The sequence below is a fragment of the Poecilia mexicana genome, unplaced genomic scaffold, assembly GCF_051168715.1.
Source record: "Poecilia mexicana isolate PSO_F unplaced genomic scaffold, ASM5116871v1 scaffold_14, whole genome shotgun sequence".
NCBI lineage: Eukaryota > Metazoa > Chordata > Actinopteri > Cyprinodontiformes > Poeciliidae > Poecilia > Poecilia mexicana.
In genome coordinates, this window is record NW_028263383.1 from 6328252 (window position 1) to 6342257 (window position 14006).

A 14006-nucleotide genomic window follows, 5' to 3' on the forward strand; every position below is an offset into this window, starting at 1 on the left:
TAAGTTTAATGAGAAAATTTATTTTCACATAAAAATCCACAGTTTTAAGTACAAACAGTTTCAAAAGGTGAGAGTCAAAGGGCTTTTCACAGAGTTTGCCTCCAGGGCCTGGTGATTGTACCTCACAGTCAGAAGTCTTTCCCAGATGTGATGAACCAGTGAGCCGTTAGCTGAGATGTCAGGTTTGTAAATAGATCAAGAACATAAAGTTTAAAATAATCCACTTCCTTATTTCTATCAACCAGAGTAGCTAAGCCTCTGTGTTCACAGTTCGGTGTTAAGTGCTTGTACTTGTGTTCTGTACAGAGGTCTCACATTAAGCACGTTGCTGTGGTGATAATGAAATGGCACCACCTGGTGGAAAGGTGAAGCATCACAAGATTGTGAAGCGGATGCAGGCTGTGACAGGATGTTCATAAGTTAAATGTAAAAGATTGCTTGGATCTGATTAAGGAGAATTAAGTTGCAGCTCAGGACTAATAATATTCAAGTAAACAGGACTAGAGTGGTTGGGCTGTATTTTAAAGACATCAAGCTTGAAGGGACTCCAAGATCCAGTGTAGGATCTAATGAGCTAAAAAACTAACAAAATAGAGGGATTTTTTTTAACAATAAAACAGAAAAGATGAGAAGGGCACAGAAGAGAGTTTTGTCAAGTCCGTTTCTGCCACCAAATACAAAGTTTGTAACACTGAGCAGATAAATGTGTTGTAAACATTAAGTTACAGTAAAGTTTTCCAAAAAGGCAATGTTAAATAAACATGAAAAATTTGCTATTCATAACCATTTTCAAAAAGCATACAAGAGAAAAAGTGAGCATTAAAACCTTTTTGTACAACAGGTGATCAGCACTATTACTTCCAACTATACAGTGATGTGCAGCTGATATTAAGTTAAAACAGTTTTTAAAAAAAAAGCCCAATAAAAGCTAGTCGGACCTCACCATCTTTTATACAGCAGTCATTCAGCCTAAATCCCCTGAAGAGAAAGAACACACAGCCCTTGGGGGGAAAGGGTTGGTTTGGGGTTAAATACAAACAGCTTTTCGAGTCAGAAAAATATATAACACCCACATTACTGTGTTGAAAAATAGACGTTTTGGTCCATGAGTCATAAGTGAGGATGTCTCTTCTGTGCAGTGTTGTGTCACGAGACAGTAGCTGCCTGCGTCTACATACGATGTGCTTTCCAGTGTATGAATACATACACCTCCTCATCTGACATGTATGCACATGCAGTGCTTTCATCTTCAGATAAATGCCAGCTGTTTGTGAAATGCCTGGGTACAGTGAGGGATCTCTGTTGCAATTTCACAGACAGAAGTCCTGAATTAGAATCTGAGGGGCACAAGAGGAACCAGAGCATGTTGTAAGATGGTACGATTGTCAAACTGGGTGGAGTTAAAAGAGTGGTTAGCATCACAGTGCTGTACACTTTCTCTTAAAGCTTGTACCTGATTCACCCTACATTTTCTTGGAATCCTGATTTACAACTCCTTGCAAAGCTTTTTATACCCCTTAAACATTTTCACAGTTTTATAATCAATAAGCTATGACCATACACTTCCATGTATTTCATTGGGATTTTCAGTGGCAGGAAAAATGCAGAGTTTAATTATGAAGTGAAAGAAAAATGATCTATTCGATGAAAAAGAAAATCTGAGGAGTTTGGCATTTTTAAATAGGCCCTTTTACTCCAATACTCCTAATTAAATCCAGTGCAACAATGTGTCTTCAGTTACTTGGCTAATAAATAATTTAGAGGCTCTTTTAAGGTTTGCCATAAGCCATGTAGAATATGAAACAAACATGTTGAAGACTCTCTGGCCAAGTTTTGCCTTCCTACAAAATGCAGTTCCTTGTAAAAAACCAACACTAAACATCACCCTGAATACACATCTCCGCAGAAAAACATGGCAATGGCAGGATCATGCTGTGGTGATGGCAGAATATAAATGGTCTTTTCACTTTTCGGAATTTAAATTGTAATTAGGAAAACAATTAATCCTTTTGCTTCCACTTAATTGTGCACATTTTTCGTGCCATCCATCACAAAATCCCAATAAAATACCATGATAAAAAAAAAATTCAAGGGGAATGAACACTTTTGAACAGTAACGAATTGAGTGGAAGACGCCTCCGTTTGCTCTCGTCTTCATTCTGTAGTCTCCCATCAAAAGACGTCGCTGTTGCACCCTTTATTAAAGTCGTCCCGTCGTACCCAGATCACGTCGTGGTTCTTGCTAGTGGCTCCCTCCACAGAACACTGCTGCTTCAAAGGAGCAAGCTTTGAGGAATAAGAGACAGACAGGCTGCAGGATGTGAGGGAGTCTGAATCATCCCTCTGTTTTGTTCGGTCCACTTTCACACCTTGCTCCATCTCGCTTCTGGACTCCATCTTTCTATTCAAGTTGACCTCTTTGCTGTGCAAGCTCAGTCCTCCCACTCCTGCCTCCAGGGAGTCTGGTTCGGCCGACGGGGATCGCACAGATTTACAGTATTCGTCATCGTCACTCAAGATGTCCGTCTCCTTCACCTGTCTGTCGTCGATGTCTTTGCACTGGTCTTCGTAGCGCCTCAGGTTGAACTGCTCCTCCACCCAACGGTCCGTGTCCTCTGCCTGAAGTTTGTGAGACGGATGAGGTTCGTGCTTGGAGGGAGGGGTGTTTGAAGGGGAGCGGGATGGCTGATGGGTGATGTTGGGAACATCAGTGCTGTTGTTGTTGGTGCCGTGGAAAACCTGGTCAGCATCAATGAGAATGTGGTTCTTCAAGAGGTTTCGGCGACTCAGAGTTCGTGATGGGGCAGATGCTAAACGCAGACACAAAAAGAGAAAAGGAGGAGAAAATAAAAATATGTCGTCTGTAAAGTATTGAAAGTTGTAATAAGAATTTTATGTAAACTTACCTGCTCTGTTCATGGCAGGTCGTGCACCTTTGAGGGCGCTCAGGCGTTTGCCACCAAACGGGACATACTTCTGGTTGAGCGGCATAGATTTTGTCTTGAGAATATGTCGCCGTTGCTTCTCCCTAAGAATAGACTGGACTGCTTTCAATAAGTCCTTTTTGCTCTCTGGAGAACTAGAATCATACAAGAAACACATGAACTTGAAATTATTTTACTCACGCCCAATACATGCGTTTAATGTATTTTCTTCCTTTTAAAAAATACCTGCAGCACAGCTGAAAGACTCTTTCTGGTCTTCCTTCAGATTCAGACCTTGTGTGGACTAGTTCACATACTGCTGTGGCATCAGAGCCTGAAAAGAAAAGATGCGGGCGGGTTTATAATTTCAAGAATCGCTCATCGAGGTTCGATATTTGCTACAGATGCAGTTAAATGGAGAATAGGATTGTAAAAAATCTTGTTTGCTGTGTGATTTTGAATAAAAACATTACTTTTGGTGGGACTGCAACTTTGTTCTGGAATAGGCATGTTAAAAATTGCATTAATGAAAAAGCAAAAGTCTGGCAATTCACTTAAAACAACTAGCTGCACAGTCATTAGGCCAAACATAAGCAAATCGCAGTGTATTATCCACAGAGAAACTAGGATGACCAACAAAATGACTTGACTGTAAACCTGCAAATGAGAAAAGCCAACACAAACTTCACACAAAATGCAAGGAAGTGTATGCTTAGTTAATGATTTGTTTGCTTTTCAGCTTTGCAGAGCAGTTTTTAAACTAGCCCCTCACTTTGTGAATGGAGACAATAAAATAACCAGCCTGCAGTTCTGACAACTCCATTTTTTTAGATAAAGACGGGCCGCAGTTCATAACAGAGAGCAACTTGTTATTGGCATGCCAGGGGAAAAGTTAAAAGTTGCCTTTCAGGAATAAATACTTATGGAAAATCAGTTAGACCTACTTGCAGCGGCCCGGACTTGCAGGGAGTCTGTTGCAACCATGTATCGGAAGCGGAAATGATCCCTGTCCTCGCTCACAGTCGCACGATGAGATCCTCCCTGAAAGAAACAAAACGCACGTGAAACATGCCTGCAGTACATCAACATGACAGCAGGTGGCGGAAAAGTCCAACACCACATGAAATTTAACAGCTACTGCGAGGCATCAGGTTCAGACAACAGTAAATATACACAAAACCAACTCATGGTTGTTGGGAGACATTAAGGTCAATCTTATTTCAGAATGCACCAACAAACAGACCCGCCAGCAACCTTCAGCACCACTGATCTTGCTTTTATGGCCTCCAGTTTTATTAAGTAAAACTGCAGGATGCAGTTTTATTGTTGCATCCTGCATTAATAGCCTGTTTTGCACGTATCCAGTGAACCAATAACACATTAAAACTAAAAGACAAAATAGGTTTGCTTGACAAACTTTATTGCCATACTGTATTTTTTTTTATTTAAATAAAATAAATAGAACTTGGAATAATGTGCATATATTAAGCAAGCTTTTCCCCCTTTTTGTCAATACAGTAACTGTAAAGGTTTTTATGAAAAAGAGTGCCGAGGGTGAAACTGGTCAGACTAGATCATTTCCTCTTTGTTTTTTAAGGAAATAGCATATCCAAGCAATATTTGCACTGGGGTTATGTCCTTACTATTTTTTTTTTTAACGTTTTTTTCCTGTTGACACAGTTTTGAGTTCTGAGCAGTTTGCCATAACTTTTAAAGTGGACTTGAAAAGAAAAGTGCATGAAGAAATGCAACATCAGTTAGTTTCTAGATATTAAAGCCCATTATTAAACTCCTGATATGTTAGAAAATAATTTCTGTGTTAAAACACAATTAAAATATGGCAATCTGTTCTTGGTCCTATAAAAGGAATATTGAAAAAAAAAATACATCAAATAATAGCATAACCTTCAAACTTTGAAGGTTTTCCATAATGTCTATACTGTCAGTGACATTGTCAACCTTTCTTGTGTGGATTAAATTTCTCTTCAGTACCATAAGAAGAGTGAAGGAACCTTTGTTGATAAAGCGGAATAAAGTCCCTGTATCACCCATGTGCTCCCTGCTCATTTAGGTCAAAAAAACCTTCCACCACAGAAGCTGAGTCAGCAGATTTTTCAATGAAGTACATGGGCTTTTCTTGAGATGTGCGTCACAAGGCAGCTGTGAGTATCATCCAGTAACTTGCCACCATCAGTGTGTCAATGAGTGACTGAGCACTTTGGGGTCCTGTGGACTTGACAAAGCACTGTACAAGTACATGTATAGTTCAGATTCCAAGAGATATTGGTATCTGAAAGCCACAAATGAAAAATTGGATAAATCTTCCTGTTTTAACTTGTTGATGATGAATTGCTAGAGCAACAGGAGGAACTTGTTTGCATTTTGAACAGTGAATAGTCAGCGGATAAGTGTGGCAGGTGATGCCATCAGCCTTGGGGGAAAACTGACAATTTGGTTGACAACTTAAAACTTTAACAGTGACGTATAAAACCTATAAATGAAAAGCAAGAAGGATTTGGTAATGGCCCAATGTCTTGTGACCCAGTAAAATATGGATGATATTTCTGGCCGATAGTAAAGAGACACAATGAACCTTCAAACGAGGTTATATGATTTGAACGATTACTCTATTCACTCTGTTGGACTTAAGTGGTTTTTAAAGTAAAATATTCATAAAGGGTATAAGTAGCAGAAGTCATAACCAGTCTTACAAGTTCTTGAATGTTTTCATATTCAAATGGCTGAATAAGCACAAAAATTGCTGAAGTGGTTAGTCTCCCAAAAAAAAAAAAAATGGATAAACGAAGTTCAAAGAGTGAGTGGTTCACTATGGTGTTAGAGCCTTATAGGATGCAAATAATTCTAGTTTTACACTCGCCTTTAAATTTGTATATACACAACATTTTGGTGTGCCTTTATATCTTTGAATAAAAAGGCCCAAGTCATTTGTTTCCTAGTTGTAAATCATTAAAAATTAATTGGCCATATTTTAGTTACTGGTAAAAGTAGGCCACTTTCTGTATTTCCAGTTTTGAGGCAAATTTGTACATTTATTTTATATTCATAGCTGTATAAACAAAGTTTTAATTTTTTCTTATTAAAAATACTTTCAGGTAATTGCAAGACTGCAAGTCGAGGCTTCTTAAAAATTGATCCATTCAACATCTTCTCTCTGTGCGGCTTGGCAGCCCTCTAAGAACAAGTGGAATAATTTACTTAAAACAATGGGATGAAATTGATCAAAAAAGTATCATCAATTTCCATCTAATGAGTTTGTCTTTTCAATCCATTTCTTCAAATTAAAACAAATGCACAGAAAAGTGTTAAGTGTACTTACAATTTTTTTCCGGTGCTTGGAGGAGTTTTTGTAGACAAAAACAACAGCAGTTTTGAACACTAAAACAGGAACAGAGAGATAAAGGTTATGACATAAATCAAAGCGCATTTCATTACCTGTTTTATTTTAGTCAAAATTCAACTTATGGGATGCTAAAGAACATCTTTGGTGGCAGCCAAAGATTAAAATTACAATATTTAGTTAAAATGTGATCAGAAAAATCCATCATGTCAACATTGAATGCTAAAAACTGCCACCTCTGCTCACCAACACTTGGCAAAGAAAGCCATTCAAGTTTTCATATCTAATATTTATTGCAAGGAAAACATGTCAGCTGAGTGAACTTTTCATATTTTTATTATATCTGTGCACTTTGGGGCTGGGTGAACATGACATGTCAGCAACTTAGTGCAGGGAAAAAGGCGAAATAAATAAAGCAGTGACTCTGTGTGTGCATTTTTTACTTTGTCTTGTGCACTAGTTAGATCGTTTTTCTCTTTATGCTATGGAAAGAATGTTATATAATGTAAATTTAGAATGACAGTATTACCAAAAGCAGATAATTCTGGGTCCTTTTTGCTTTTGCCAAAAGTGGCTGGAGGATTCATCCACGCCACTGTTGAGTGCAGCAGAAGGTCGCCCATTGAGAGATCAAGCACCTTTATTGGAATGTAAAAAATACAAAAATAAATGAACTAATTTTTTTTTTTTTTTCTGTTTTGACATTTGATAAAATTTCAGTTCAGTGATGTGGAATAAAATGAGTTACCTGTTTGTTATCCGCCGTCTGCTCATTGATGAGCTGATCAAAAACTGCCCCGTACTCCTCATGAAGCTTTTGCATCTCATTGATGTGACTCGCAACTTTGTTCATGGCCTTCATTGCGACTGGATGAGACAACAGTCGATTAGCTATGACTTAATCAATTACTGCTCCAAACAGTGAGGGGCATAGCTAATGCTGAAACCATTTCAGAGTGCCAATAGATGTAGAGGAAAAAATAAATGAATAAAAGCACTGCTTTACCATCCAGATGGTAGTGTTCTTCACTGTCTGGGTGAGTGAGAGAGTAGAGCTCCCTGAGTAGGAGTGGATACTTCAGGACTCTCTGGATGGGTTTGATCAGGTAAGACTCCAGAGTGGATGAATGTTGCTGTCTGGGATTTCTCTCAGCCAGGAAGGCTTTGAACTCTGGGTCAGTTTTGGCTGAAAAAAATGAAGATGCTGTTTATAAAGTTACAAGTCACTGCAAATTTAAAGAAGATCTAAAGAGCTGCAGTCACTAGGTTAATTGTGCACTTGCCACCAAGAACAAATATCTGCATTTTTACCTTTCGCCAGGACCTTCGGGACCTTTGTGTGGCTGGCACAAAACGCACTGTAGATCTTGAACCGATCAGCATAATAAAGGAATGACCCACCCAAAGAGAAAAGCACCTTCTGTAGAGAGAAAGAAAAAACATAATGCATTAATAAAAATGATTCATATTTGTATTGATTTAGGTATAAGATATTGTCTGACCCAGTATCCACGTACAACTCTATTTTAACCTTTCATTCCCAGACTCTTTCTTCTCATGCCTACTTCTGCTTGCCAGATGGATTATATGATCTAGCCAAAATGAATCCTTATTATATGAATGAGAGGTTTTTTCAAATAAAGCTTGTTTCTTAAAATGGGAAATGTTTCCTAGGATTCAAAACAGTGGATCTTTAGTCAAAACAACCTTAATAAACCTGTTCAGGCTGCGTTTGTTAAATTTTTGTTCGCACTGGCAAGTAAATGTGAAGCTCTTATACTCAACATATGTTTTTTTCAAGTCTGGGATCTGTGTTTAAGCCCCAAGTATCTTTTTACCAAGACAATAGCTCAACCCATCATCATAGTACCCATGAACCACAGTGAATTTTCTTCTGAGTGCAGAATTTGTGCAATACCACAAATGATCCATTGTAAGTTTTTTTTTTTTTTGTTTAAGGAAAACATTGTGAAATGGCAGAAATAACTAGACCTTGATTTTCCAGTCAAAAAAAAAAAAAAAAAAAAATCAAAATGATTCTGAGGTTTAGAGAAAAACTGTTCACCTTAAACTGGTCCACTCTCTCCAATCTTTCCAGATCAGGCACCAGTCTGATTCCATCTTCAAGTGTTCGCAGAAACTCCAACTGGAATTCCACCATCTCTTCAAGATTACCAAATAAGACATCCAGCTACAAAACAGAATGAGAATTATGTTAGTACTGTCATACATAGTGAAGCTTAACCTGTTGGTCTCAGGTTGTCATTCACAATGACAGGGGTGTCAAACTCCAGTCCTCAAGGGCCGCTGTCCTGCAGTGTTTAGATGTGCCACAGGTAAAAAACAGTGGAATGAAATGGCTTAATTACCTCCTCCCTGTGTAGATCGGTTCTCCTGAGCCTTGCTAATGACCTAATTATTCTTTTCAGGTGTGGTGCAGCAGAGGCACATCTAAAAGTTGCAGGACAGCGGCCCTTGAGGACTGGAGTTTGAGACCCCTGTCATGAGAGGACCCAAATTTGGGTCCTCTAGTGACAGACAGCTTAATGGCTGTCAACTAATATTTACAGCTCCCTCTGTGCCAGAAAAAAAAATATACATGTATATAAACAGTCTTGCAGACTGGTTTTGAATTTGTCACATGACCTGCTTCACATCCTTTCACACAAATTTAACTTCAATACTTTCACACAGACATGTCAAAACCTCAAACTGTTATCCTGTGTAATCTTTACACAAAATCCCTTTCTGCTCATGACATCCAACAAATCATTAATGTTCTAAAATGACTTTTGTTCATTGCTAATTCAATACGTCTGGTTCTGATTTGTGTATCCATAAATATTCCCAGGCTCTACTTTCAGTTCCACATTAACTACAGAGTCTACATACATCCTCATTTCCTCTATGTACAGACAAACTACCAACTTGCAAATGGCAAATAATGAAACTTCCTTTTTGCTTATATCACTTCAATGCATTATTCTATAATAAATCTGAGAATTCACATATAGTATCCAAACGCAAGCGTGGAGTATCATTATTCTTGGTATAAATAAGCAGCATGACAGTACCTCATCCTGTGTTAGGAAACTCTCTTTCTGCAAAGGTTTCAAGTAGTACTCTATGAGACAGCGCAGGTCCTGAAAAAGATGAAAAACAAGATCCGTCAAATTGTGCAGAAGGTGTTTTTGTGATTCAACGGCAAGTATTGTGGGCAATGAGTCAGCTCCAATGGTTCTTAACGCAACACAACACTGGTATGTCGGTAATTGACATATAACCGACACGTTTGAAATGCCCGACAGGTTTAGGAAGTCTACTTAAAATTAAATTAAAACGGAACTCGCCTTGACATACGTCTTCTCCGTCTCCACCAATTCACTGATGACCTTGCGCAGTTTGTCTGCATGGGAAAGCTGTCTCTGGGCGGCAGTACCGGCAGCAGGCGCCAAAGCTGACACGGGGCTCGGTGACAGGGACGATGAAGACGATGATGAGGAGGATGACATTGGGCACTCCAGAGGATTCATGTCATGGAGACTGCGGCAGAAAGCAGTGACTTGCTCTGTGCTCTGTGATGGGAAATGAGGAAACCAGACATTCCTTTAGACTAATGTCAGAATTGCCTCACCTCATTTGTAAAACTGGATTATGAACAACTAAAACGTCTTTGGAAGGTTTTTGTGAACATTCACATTATTTTTTACAACGATACACTTCAGTTTAATTTATTAGGATTTGACGTGATAGATAGGGTATAATTGTGTGGTATGACACCTTGCTCCTTGCTTCGGAGTACTTTTGTGTCCAGCTCCTCTGACTCAACACTTTGTAGATCCACTTGTGTGCGATCACAGCGGCATCCCTTGTGGGTTATGTCTCAACCAACTTTGCATATATGGAAACAATTTTGTGTTCTTTGCAAAATCACTTAAGCTCAGTCAGATTAGATGGAGAGGTTCTGTGAACATGAAATTTAAAATCCCAACATAGATTCCTAATTGGCTTTTGCTCTGGACTTTGGTTGGTCATTCTGTTTCGATAAACCTTTCCAACTTACAACCAAGCAGCTTTCTTGTCCAGGCTAAGGAAAGGCATACCCAGCATGATTCTGCCACCACCATATTTCAGTCTCAGCATTTAGTGGTCATGGTGATGTGCAGTGTCCACCTGCAGTTGCATGTTGGCCTCTACGTTATGAGCCAAAATGTAAAATGAGTTTAAGATTGACTTCCATCCCGACAGCCTTCCAAAAAAAATCTGATTTGTGGAGAGCAAGGCAAACGGGTTTTGTGAACACAATCACTGCAGCTTCTCCAAAGTTAGCATTGGATTCTTTTTTGTTTGATTCTTTGATTATTGCTCTCCTTATTCTGCCTGTCATTTTTAAGGAAACCTATGTTTCAGGTAGGTCCGAAGTTGTGCCATGCATGTCCAAAGCTTGAGATGATTTTAGAATGAAACTCTGCATTAAACTTTTTCACAACCTTATCCATTATATTTGTTCAGTTTCTTGGTCTTCATGATGGCATTTGTTATCTTGTACAACAGCTGGGGAATAAAGTACAGAATAAAATAAAAGGCAATTGTTTAAAAAAAAAGGTTTAAAAGTCACTAGTCCTTGTTGATTTTTGAATTATGTACTATGAACTGATGAATCACATAAAACCTCAAACTACTTTCAAGTTTCTGATTAGATCATGGCTAATGTGCAAAAGTTCAAGCTGTACAGACACTTTAGCAAGAACATTTCTTTAATAAGCAAATATGTGACCTAAGGAATGTCTGAGGTGTGTCTGAAAATGTTTTGACCGCAGATGTTCAGGCTTGATTCAAGAAAACATTAAGGCAAGAGCTACTTAATGGTTGCATGCTAATTTTGCCTCTCCCATCTGTTCACAGTTTAGAATCCCTCAACCTAAGAATTTGATTACTACAAGCATTTATTAACCTCACTACATTGATCAATGGCTATTGGAAGGATTTTATCCTACACAGACAAATTAAGGACATATTTCCACATTTTAATTTACTCTGTGAGTAAACTTTCAATTAAACTTTACTGACCAGATTCACTTTAAATCAGGAACCTCCCACTCCAATCCTCCAGAGCTACTCCCCTGCAACATTTAGCACCCGCTCCAACTCAGCTGAATCAAATGATTGAATAACCCCTACAGGACTAAGTTTGGCAAAGATCTGGTAATGAGCCATTCATTTGATTCAGGTGTGTTGGAGAAGTAACCTTCTTCCCATCACGTTATATGGGTCAACACTTGATGCTGATAGACTTTACATTTGAGGCAAAGTCATTAAAGAAAGTCAAGTTAATTTATTTTTATCCCATATATACGCATATTGGTGTATTTTAAGTACATAAAAAAGAGAAGTTTTTCACATTAGTACAGTTACTGTCTTTCCAAAATAAAAATAAAGACATGTAAAAGAGACCATGTGAAGTTGCACAGACGCATAGGCTAACAATCGATGCCCCCACTTAGTTTGTTATAATCAACATAAAAGTCACCTCTATTTTGTGTGACGTCATGCACTTCTGTTGTTTTTTTTGATGAGCACCCTTCTTGTTTTTATTTTGTTTTTGACTGACTTAATTGGAGACAGCTGAGACAGGTTCCGTCTTGACAGATAACACGGCTTGTCTCCTGTAAGGCTGCGGCAGTGACAGCACAATTTTCCATCGTGGTATTCAAAGCAGTTTTGCAACATGATGCTGTGAATCTTTATTCATGGAGTCACGATGGCCATCTTTAAGGGAGCAAATGCACTGAAGACCATTTCACAATTGAGATGACCTCAAATAGAAATGTGTTAATCAATAAACGTTCAGGCAAAAAATGTTATGTTTATGCGAGGACAATCAACAGCAATATAACTGATAATTTATTATGTTATACCCTTATAATGTCGTATGTCTGCCAGTATGTCTGTGGAATGAGCAAAATAATAAAAAAAACACTGAACTATGGTGTCATTTTCTCATGTATACTTCTAACCAAACACTCCTGTGACTTCTAAACAAGATCTCATAAATTTCAACCAGGCAAATTGGTGACAAATAACCCATTGAAAGACAGATGAATGAATGAAAAAAGCACCATGATGCTTTACAGAAGTACCACTGTTATTTTGCATTCTGCAACCTGAATTAAAACATATAACAAAATAAATATGAATATTTGTTCAATAATAGTGAGAGATGTGAAATGTTGTTTTTGATTTTGCTAAAGCATCAACAAGAACGATAATCCCAGACTACGGGTAACATCTAAATCTTTTAGATGAGAAGATAGATCGTTGCTCCCAACCCCTAAAGCTGCTGGGATAGGTGAGCATACACAATGTGAGGTGGATGTATGGATTTGGATGGCAGGGTCCAGAGGAAACATACCCTGAGAATAATCTCATCAGTATGGGTACACCACCATTGCATAATCACTGACCTATGTGAGCTCAACTCCACATCACAAGGCATCAAACACACAACTTCTCGTGCACTGCAATGCTCACCACCTGGAACGCGTCATAGATGGAGTCAGTCGAGGGTTTAGTTTTTCTGCTCTTCCTGAAAGCCGACATCCTGGCAGGTCAAAAAGGTTTCAGGTGTTCCCTTCATTCCTGCTCTGTAATTTCCGAGTCGAAAAAAAAAAAAAAAACATTCAACCCCCTGCACTGGTCAGTTCCAGAAAACTCATCCGAAAAACATCCAACTGCAGTGAATTCACGTTTTTTTTTTTTTTTTTTAAACTACTACTACAATGCCAGCTGATGGCAGAAGTATAAAAGGTCGGCTTTTCAACAGTCTGCTGTGCAGTTGCTGTTGCAGCTGAACAAATAGGTCATTACACAGACTGCAATGAACAACAGCGCTCGCTCTCATGTCATCTTATCCTACAGCGTCCATCCAATCACTCTCTTAATCCCGACTGACTCCGCAGGCTCAACTGTCATCTCTCTGTTTCTACTCTTCCTCTCCATTCCCATCTGTCCGCTCCGCTTCTCTTACTCTTCTGTCCAGGTGACTCAGAACAGCAGAACCAGCGGTGCAGATTGCAATGTTAAAAAAGAAAAAAAAAGGAGCAAACATCACATCCTCTTGAAGAATAGCCGAGGGGAGGGTCGTGGGAGGAGAGTTAGGAGGTGAGATGTGGTTAGGAGTGAAAGACAGACATCAGCTTTCTGCATCACTGATAGAGAGAGAGAGAAATATCAGTACATCCTTAAACTTCAACTCTTTGTGGTAAAGCTTAAGTCTGCCACTGTGAGAAAAATCAGATTATTTAGCATACAAACACCAAACCAGTTAAGTAAGAATCTGGCTTGTGCCATCAAGTGATATTTTGGAATATTAAGAAGCTTTTAAGGGATATTTTTTCATCTTCTAAAGTGAGATTGTACAAAATAATTTTCAGCAGTTCACTTTCTTGTGCTAGACTGACGTCAGACGATACAAAATCCTCAGCTAATCAGATGGATACCCCTGTTCCGATCACGGTTTAGTTGATTTTAACATTTCAAAACCGAATGAAATGTGTTTCATGTTTCATCACATGTTCATAAACATGTGATGAAACGCCATATTTGAAGAAAATAACAATTGGTTGCTTTTTCTCAGCCAAACAACGATCAGGTTACGACTCTAAAATCACATTGGCAGCACTGATGTATTGACATCACAGCTTGCAAAGGGTTTGCATTTTTTT

At 38.6% G+C, this 14006-nt stretch overlaps 1 protein-coding gene across 1 annotated transcript in view; it reads right to left on the reverse strand.

Annotated features, from left to right (window-relative positions):
* Window positions 1–14006, reverse strand: part of LOC106914096 (rho guanine nucleotide exchange factor TIAM1-like) — a 62431-nt gene continuing 48425 nt past the window's right edge. Inside the window, exons 18-29 of the mRNA XM_014980672.2 lie at window positions 9633–9857; window positions 9357–9425; window positions 8348–8473; window positions 7594–7702; window positions 7289–7468; window positions 7031–7149; window positions 6812–6920; window positions 6262–6320; window positions 3869–3965; window positions 3171–3258; window positions 2907–3079; window positions 1–2810 (exon numbers count right to left, since the gene is read on the reverse strand). Coding sequence (XP_014836158.2) covers window positions 2173–2810; window positions 2907–3079; window positions 3171–3258; window positions 3869–3965; window positions 6262–6320; window positions 6812–6920; window positions 7031–7149; window positions 7289–7468; window positions 7594–7702; window positions 8348–8473; window positions 9357–9425; window positions 9633–9857 — 1992 coding nt within the window. The 3' untranslated portion in view covers window positions 1–2172. The remainder of the gene's footprint in view (window positions 2811–2906; window positions 3080–3170; window positions 3259–3868; window positions 3966–6261; window positions 6321–6811; window positions 6921–7030; window positions 7150–7288; window positions 7469–7593; window positions 7703–8347; window positions 8474–9356; window positions 9426–9632; window positions 9858–14006) is intronic.